We start from the raw sequence: 9,414 nt of genomic DNA on the forward strand, positions 1-9,414 counted from the left end.
TCAACTAATTTACGGTTCTTATTTATAATAGAGACTAAAACATATGGGGGGAACAATAATAATATATTATCTATTCAATATGTTAAGGGAAAATAATATGAACACTGTTTATATTATATCACCCCCTGCAGTGCGGTGTTCACCTGGACCAACCTGCTGGTGGTGGTGGTGGAGCTCGAGGGCTCGGAGCAGGAGGCCCTGGACCTGGTGTCCCTGGTGACCAACGTGGTCCTGGAGGAGCACTACCTCATCGTGGGCGTGGTGGTGGTGGTGGACCCCGGGGTCATCCCCATCAACTCCCGGGGGGAGAAGCAGCGCATGCATCTGAGGGACGGTTTCCTGGCCGACCAGCTGGACCCCATCTACGTGGCTTACAATATGTGAACACGACGCCGTGCACACACCGGGCCCCGCGTGGCTTTTTAACTGTACGGTCAGAGGGCCGGGGACCCCTGTCTGATGTGGCTTATAACGTGTGATTGGATGAACGGAGGAGCCTGTGTCAGTGTGGCATAGAGGCGGACGGGAGTCGACTTGGACGACGACTGGTGCTCATCAGTGATGCTCGGATGGACGGTCAACATGGTCTCTTTCTCCCCCTCATGCCTCAGCAATTGCTTTCTGAAAGGGGCTATTCTATCAGGCTGGTTGGTTTTGTATGTATGGCAGATTGTATGATGAATTGAACCCAGGACGCCTAACAGCCAAAATGGCTATAGTTACAATACCATTGTAACAGTGCCATTATCATTATTTCCTTTGTAAAACTCTGAAATTATGAATGTCAGTTGTATTTGCCATGCAGTTGTGCCATATAACACATTGGGTCCAGTACCAATTCCCCTGGAACAAACGGCCTCAAATAGGCTCTTTCTAAGAAGGGCCTGTGGTGAGGCTTGTTTGCACAGCATACTGGGTTGCATTCAAGGGAGGCATACTCTTCTGAATATTGCAAATGGAAATGCCTTGTGTAGAGAGGACGTGATTTCTTAAATCTGTGAAAGAAAACATGTCTGTGTGTGGTACATGAGCAGTTTCAATTAGTTCTATAGTTGCAGTTCTACAGGCTGTGTCGTATTAAATATGGATAGTATGAAATATGTATCAATTCCAGATATACAACACTATTTATTTCCCATTTTTAAACAACCAAAATATGGAGAAATCACATGAAGTCGAATTAAAACATATCCTGTTTTTTATTTATTTATTGATAGATAGATAAGCCATACAAACACACAAATAATACACTAACATATAGATAGGGTAGGCTGTTAATGTTAAAGCTTGTACATTATATATTTTCTCAGCTAGCATGGTAACATGGCTAATAGCTATCTAGCTAATAAGGTAGATTAACGTGTAATATTATTTTGATGAATTCCGATCATTTACAGTGTTATCTTGTCAACGATTCCCCATTTCATGCTGATCCATATTTAATATGACAGCTGCACCATACATTGTAAGAGGGGGGCAAATGGCACTTGTTCTCATTAGAAAAAAAAGAAAACAGAGCTTTATTAAAATCACCAACTTTTTTTTAAATGCAATTAAGAGTAAATGCATTTCAGTTTTAGTGATAGTAAAATCATTCTATAAATATCTTATCTAAGCCTTGTAGTGTAATTTACCAAACAGCCATTGCAATTCTATTTATTCTGACTATACCCCCCCTAAGAGTTTCTGTTTACATAGCAACAGAATAGTGAAATGTTTTCGTGGGCTCCAACCATGTCCTGCCCATGTTCTAGTATGTACCCAGTGAGCTCTGTATACGTTGACAACATTACAATAGTTTGTTTGGTGTCGTTTGTTACTGCAGCTCATTCCAGTGTTTTTAATTTGTTTGTGTTAATTACAAAAACATCGTTTGTTGGCTGGCCGTTCACACTAATACAATTGTCAGTATTAGAGGGTGGGAAAGCTGGCGGGGTGGGTCCGGGTCGTTGTAAACAGCGACTCCTACAGTTCGGTCGGGGCGCCTGCTCAGCGCGGATAGGATCTAAGGGAGGTAGTGTGATCCTTCCACACGTTACACCCTCTCAGTGAGAGTCCGCGCTGCCAGGTGAAAAGAAGCGGTTGATTGGCTAGACGTGTGTCGGAGGAAGCACGTGATAGCCTCCACTCTCCCAGATCGACTGTGTAAGTGCGCAGCGACCAGGAAGGCGATTGGGAATTGGCATAACGACTAACATTGGGATGGGAGAAAATCGGAGGAAAAAGGAGGGGGAAAAAATATATATAAAAAAAAAAGAAAAAACATTGTTTGTTTCATACCCCCCCTTCTTTTCAGAATATGGGATATGTAAGATATTTACATGATTTTATATAAACTAAAACAAAATGCAATAGGAGAGACTTGAAGCGTGTTGCTTTGAATGACTACAGACATGCAATGTTCACGTGATCATTTGAACTTGTGAAGTGACAAGGCACCTAATCATAATTTAGCATTAGCAACTTGCCAAATGTTTTGTAATACGCCTTAAATATTTGCAGGTGCCTGTTCCGACCCCAGCTCTTGTGTTACTTTATGCTGTGAAGTTCATCAGCTGTTTGACAGGGAGGGGATGAGAAGAGAAGTGATTAGGTATTGACCATTATTCACATGGTGGCCATTTTGCTCTGTTGTGATGCTCAGTTTGGGATTCATCTCCAGGGTGAAAAGGAATCCCAACCTGAGCATGACATGAGAGCAAACCGGACACCGTGTGAGTATGGTCAATAACATGTCCTCTCTGCGATTGCACCCAAAGTCTTTAAAAAAATAAATGTATTGCAAAGATGAGTACACTTGATCAGCCATTACAAACATTACTTAGTATCCCATTATTATATTAAAAGATGTTTACTGTTTCTGAGGATGATTGTTTAGAATATTAACCATGTATTTAAAGGGGCAGTTCACCCAAAATCAAATTACAATAAATAAAAGATATTAATCATATTTCCCCCCTTACCTGTAGTGCTATCCGGAGTGTGATGTTTTGAAGACATCTGCCATCACTCCAATACAGTGGAGCGGAATGGCACTCAGTTTGTGGCACTCGGCACCAAAAACACATTTGAAAAACATACCTCTTTCCAGAAATCATGACTCTGGTTACTCAACATAATCCACAGACAGCAGGTTCATTTAGGAACTGTTTTCTACCAAAGTACACCGCCATGCATTATTAGGACACAAACCGAGTGCCATTTAGCGCCATTGGAGTGAAGACGGCAGACATCTCCAAAACGATGTGTATAGATGGCATTCTGGGTACAGGGGGAAATGTTTTTATTTTGATTTTGGGTGAACTGCCCGTTTTAAGATCAACAGAGACAGAGAAATGGGAGCCAGTATGGGCTTGGTGTAGAATGTCAGTTTTGAGTGCCATCGGATGAATGAGTGGTTGCAAATACCCTTGAGTTGCATGTACTTTATGAAGCTAGTATTTTTATGTGCTTTGCTTAACCCCTTCATCACATTGAATTATGTAAAAGACCACTTGTAGTAAGTTGTTTTCTTTTATACGTGCACACCACTTTAGAAACAGGCGAGCAAGCCTGCTGTAAGTATGTACAGGTTTTATGTAAGTTATTAATGGAATGGGCGGATACTCGTAGTGGGTTTAGCAGAACACTCTAGACAAAAGACTGAATCTGATTAATATGAACCCCTCACTAACTAGAATTTTAAATGGTTTTTCAACGTAGAGAGAGAGACTATGGAAAGAGATGCGTGAAAAGCCTTGCAAACCTTTTGTATTGTATAAACACTGGGAACGGCCACTTCCAGGATGAAACAAAAGCATGCGCTCAACACAAGACTGTTCTGTCCTGGTGGCTGTTTGAGATCTCATACCCCTATCCAGAGCATACTCTTGTGTAACATATGGAAAGATACATTTGTCTGATAATGGTTGGTTGTCATTATTTTCATAACATGATTTCTTAATGAATAAAAAGATGGTGCTTTTATCTTGAAATGTTTGGTCTGCATTGGAATCCTTGTTGCCAAAGGTTATGCTATGCTGTGAGAATGTGTAATACTAAATAATGTAAATATGCATGTGCACAAGGAGTGAAATATGGCAATATTGTCTCTTTATCCTCGAGGTGAAATAGCTGTTAAAACATTTGAGAATGATCAAAGACCTTGTGATCAGGCACAAAATTGTCATCACTCAGGAAAATTATCTTTGATTGTATTTCATCCCCCTCTGAGCTTAATTTATATTGATATCGTTTCCAACAACAATATGGGTTTTATAGTAAAGTAGATCTGTAGAGCAGAAAATACCATTTAAAATCAACACGTCAACTTTAGTAAATCAAATATTTTAATAAAGACAACTCTCCAAATTAATCAATTAACCTGGAATTGAATTCTTAAGACTCATGTATTTTCATTGATACTATCTGGTTGAAGACACCATTTGTAAAGACATTTTTTTAATAATAATAAAAAAAAAATATATAAAAAAATATTAAAAATAAATAATAAATCACAAACAGTATAATCAGTGGTTGATAAATGTTTACATGGAAGAAGAAAAACATTCAGTATATTTGTGGTTGGTCCTTTTTTGTTCAGATCTCATCAGCATTTAAATTTTTAACATACACCTCTACTTTTGTGAGAAGCTCTGATGCCAGTTGCAGTGCTTGTTCTTCGTTGTCCGATTTGAACTGTCCATTGGGAATGTGGGGGAATGGGTGACAGTTGGGGCATTGAGTCTTTTTAGCATCCACTCCTAGCAGCACCAGTTGGTCCACTATTTGGGGCAACGTTTTTAACAGAGTTGTAGCAGGAAACTCTGGCAGTGAGGAGTGAGATAGAGCAGTCGTTGGGTTGTTGTTTTCCATGTCTTTTGAACTCTGCAGCCATGAGAGCCTTTTCCACAACTTGATGGACCTTGAACAGACACCACTCTGTGCTTCCACCTCCAGTGTCTTTGTAAGCTGCACCTCCTCTCTGTCTGGCTGTGGGACATTTCCATAATATCTCCAAAAATTATACCCATGCGAATGGTGGCTACTACTATAGAATCTCTCTCTACCACATCTGTGACGTTTGGCCTCCTGATCCCACCTTTCATAGAAGCCTCTGGAATGTGTGTTCCACCTTTCATAGAAACCTCTGGAATTTGTGTTCCACCCTTGGGATGAAGAATGTGTAGTTTTGCCTTGCGTATGTTCATAAATCCTGTTCTGCAAGTACTTGAATGCCTCAGTGGCAAGTTGTTCGCAGTCTAGATTTTTGTCAGGATGCCATCTAAGGTACAGTCGTTTGATGGCCTTTAGTCTCTCCTCCTCAGGAAGAGTCCAGATGGCCACCAAACATTTGTCAATTTCTTTTTTGGCTTCCTCAAGAGACTCTGGTGAAGACCTTGCAGATGTTTGTGGTGTATGTGGCGCAGAACGTGCTTGTGCATCCAGTTCTGTGGAGTCTTCTACAGACATAGGACGCCTCCTTCCCTGCTTCAGCTTTAGTGACAACAACAATTTGATAGAGTGAAGAATCTGTTCTTCAGTGAGTTTGCATAGGATGGGCAGAATGAACATTACAAAGTAGTCCACAAATCCGTTAGGATTTCAATGTTCATGTGGTCTGACAGCCACTTGTTCTCAAGACTGTGTTTGAGAAAAACGCTGTTGTCATGCAGCGTGAACAAATCTGGAAAAACTGCCATTGTGTTTGTGTTGAGAATGAATACATCTTGATGTCCAGAAATGCTCACCCTGTACTGTTTCAAAAATGGCAAAGACTTGAGTTTTCTCTGATACTTTGGATGTGGACATTCCAGACTGTAGAAAGTATTGAAGTACTTTCAAATCGTCCTTGGAAAGTTGACAGAACTCTGAATGATTCAGTTTGCAGAGTTGGGCCAACACAGTGCTTCTATCATTTATATCCAGAAGGTTGGGATGTAAAAGTGAACGTTCCTGTGGTTCCATCTTGGTGAAGAATGAAATGTCAAGCTTCATGAATCCAAGTTTGAAGAGGATTTCTGTCTCTTCTTCTTTGGAGCTGAGATTAATCACGCTTGGCATGTGCTCCATTGTTTGGAGAAAGTGTTTGTTCTTTAACCTTGGACACACCACAGGTAATATACAACAGTCAGAGAAGAGGTCCTTAATGGCACTTAATGACATAGTGGGCCCACTGTCTCCATCCACTGAAGCTGCTGGTTTGACTTGATTTATGAAGAATTTCCAAAGTTCTTTACGCCACTTCTGTATAGTCTCATTTGGAACCTGAAGACAACAGAGTGGATCAACTTCACAGTCTTGGAGAAGATGCTGAAGTAGATGTTTCAGATGCTTTTCTGCAGTGGGAATGGTCAGTTTGTTGAGAAACTTGCCGTCTTGTAGAATGTCCACATGCTCTGAGTTGGTCCAGTAATCTGCAAAATCCTCCTGATTATCAAAGAACAGATGCTCATATCTTGATATCAGCTTGGGATAGTTTGTGTTGAACACTCTCAGAACTTGATCTTTTGTGAGGAGTGGAAGCCCATTGACTAAACAAGACTTTTCCTTTGAAATCTCCTTTCCTTTGGTATTGTGCAGGCAATAATTCAAGAGCTGGCAGCATCTGGTGCGATCTTTAATCAGAGTTTGGTTTATAGGTAGGGGCAAAACCAACTCAGTTTTGGTAGAGTCATTGAGTGGTTTTTCTCTCAGGAAATTACCCACAGTTGAAGGACTGACAGATTTCACTTCCACTCCAGCAGTTTTGAAACTAGTCCATATCTGTGCCATCTTTGTGTAAGAGGGAACCAACCTCATTCCAAGATCCTCCAAAATGGCATTGATGTCTTCACTCAGTCTGTCTGTCAAATAAGGTGTGTTGGTCAGGTCTGTTTTTTGGACATTACACCAGTCAAAAGAGAACTCCTTAAATACCTCATGTGAAATCTGTTTTGTTGAGCTCCTCCACACTGGAATAACATCAAGTGCTCTTTCGTCGATTGATCTGTACACATTATGTACCATTTCATGCCATTCTTGAGCAACGTCTTTTGAGATGATGGGGAAAAAACACAAATATCTGTTGTCAAAAGTTCTGTATCATAGTGGATCCGCTCGGCATCACTCATGCACTATCCCCGCATGTGCACGCGCACTGAATAAAATTCCACAATGTACCTTTATCCCAGTATTCGTCTGACCACACCCCTCGTTAGCTTACCTTCATAAGCAGGTGTGTGGTCACCTGCTCTCCTCCTTCTCGCTTTCACCACAAGGAAGTGCCTCGATAGATCCCCACTTGACGGATGTGATGATAGGAGAAGAATTGGAAAACAAGAGATGCGTTGACATCATATATTTATTTTCTCTCTCACTATATTCGAGAAAATACAGCGATATTGTCTTCGTACTGGAGTGTCTGGAAGATGATGATCATTCTAAAAATCCTCCACCGGTTTTCGTATTGGGAGCACGCCGCTGCATGCCTCCCAACTGCAGTTCCTTGCTGTGGCTGGTTGCGGTAAAACCTTTCAGCGGCACAGCTGGATTGTAGGACGCGCCGTCGCGCCGCTGTTGTGAGAAGCGGTACGTTCCAGGTTGGTGAGTGATGTTTTGCTTGCGAGCTCCACTTGTCTGTTAGTGCTATGGGGACTAGCTGACAATGTTTACGAACACCGGCCCCAGATTAGGGTCTTTTGTTCAGCATCTTAGGCAACAGCGGGAGACCTTGGTCTGAAGCCCATTATAGTTAACTAGTGGGCCACGACCAATAACACTGGTGATCCCTGTGTTTTCTGGACGAGTGGATGTTTCTCTGTCACCGTGAGGCCCCGTCTTTCATATACAAATGAGAGTATTCCCTCACGAGGAAATATGGGCGTGGATGTTCGTTAGCGGAAGATCCATGTTCAAGTCAGCTACAGCCCAGATGGGAATTGTGCTGGCTCCGTCGGGTGTTGGTAAAATCACTGTTGTAAACTGTGTTAACATCTTGTTTCTCTTTTCTCTTAAAAAGTGAGGAGGGTTTCAGAACGGCGGCCTGTCTGAGTGTCTTGTTGTATCGTTGTGTACGAGTTCCGGTGGTAGCTAATTAGCTTGCGTGCTAGTTGTGGCCTACTGTGTTAGCCAGTCAGCTGTTAGCTGCGGCGCTAGCTCGCTGTGTTTATCAAGCCTGTTGTGTCATTAGGCTAGGTAAACGTTAGCTTGCTGCTTTCGGCCGAGAGCGGCCGTTAGCTTAATGCTACACTGTTGAACGTGCTGTGACGGTAACATGTTTTTGACACTCTTTACTACGACGTCATCTTTGACAGAGGATGTTCGTCGAACCTGCCCTGAGCCAGGACGGGAGGACTGCGTCAACAAGGGGGACCGTAGCGGCGGGATGGAGCGGCGACGCTGCCCAGGTCGACGACACAGGACGGCTGTGTTTACTACGGTGCCTTGTTAGAGACTGCAGTTTCGCTTGATCTGCACTCAAGGTAGGCAAGGTCCTGACCAGACCTTGTACACTTCTTCTTGCTTTCCCTTCTAAATGTTTTGTAAATAACGATGTTTTCCAAAACGAGTGTTGCTGCACTACATTTAGGATACGACGCGAGTTTATGTGTGAATTGTCTTGTCACTGGTATTTAGCTTCTCCATGCAAATCGGGTTGTTGTTACAGATGTGAAAATGATCTGGTTTGTTGTGTTGAGAAACATCATGTGTGTTTATGTACCGTGTACTCACAACTAAGGGGGTTAAACTAACCTATAAAGCTATGCTTAGTGACATATGAGTAAAGAATGATTCTTTTCTCAGCCTGTAATGACAATGAACAGTGTGTTCACATATTAACAGGTTTTACCTGTTTAACTGGCCGTATTAAGGGTAAAGTAGGAGGGTTGTGTTTCCCCCCGGTTCCCTGGGGACTTCTTCATCCTCCTCTCATACATGTTGTTACACTATATTGTGTCACTGTGTGGTAGGGATACGATGTAACCCTTAGCTTGATTGCTGAGGTTGTGCTAAAACTGCTTGAGGAACTTTATTTTCCTAAAAGAAAAGATTGTTTGGTCGCTTTTCGTGTGTGCTTAGCAAGGCCTGTGGCCGATACTAATCGAGAATTATGTATTCTCTCATTATGAAAAACGGCGTTCCTCTGTAGAGTGTTTTTGCCATTTTTTGTAGGTGATGATGGGTTGTGTGTGTCATGTGACCTACAACTGGGTTGGGCTGGCCACAGAAGCACATGTGTAAGTTTGGTACCGGGGCTCTTGGAGAGCTCACTCTATTCTGTGTTTTTTCCTTAGTAAAAATCAGATAGCAGGTTAGCACATGCGCTGTGTGAAGCTGTTAGACGCTTCATGGAGCTGACTATGACTGCGTCATACTCTTTTTGTCATTACATCGTATCATGGGTGTGGGGTCGTAAAGGGGTGAACTGGTAACCTTTCCTCCCCCTTTTTTCTG

At 42.1% G+C, this 9,414-nt stretch overlaps 1 protein-coding gene across 1 annotated transcript in view; it reads left to right on the forward strand.

Moving 5' to 3' along the window:
- Positions 1-3,968, forward strand: part of LOC311228131 (disco-interacting protein 2 homolog A-like) — a gene marked incomplete at its 5' end in the record, with an annotated part of 215,683 nt that extends 211,715 nt beyond the window's left edge. The window contains one exon of the mRNA XM_084314044.1: positions 132-3,968. Coding sequence (XP_084170170.1) covers positions 132-384 — 253 coding nt within the window. The 3' untranslated portion in view covers positions 385-3,968. The remainder of the gene's footprint in view (positions 1-131) is intronic.
- Between the last annotated feature and the right edge of the window lie 5,446 nt (positions 3,969-9,414).

The sequence above is a fragment of the Notolepis coatsorum genome (genome assembly GCF_963971535.1).
Source record: "Notolepis coatsorum genome assembly, chromosome: 5".
NCBI classification, from domain to species: domain Eukaryota; kingdom Metazoa; phylum Chordata; class Actinopteri; order Aulopiformes; family Paralepididae; genus Notolepis; species Notolepis coatsorum.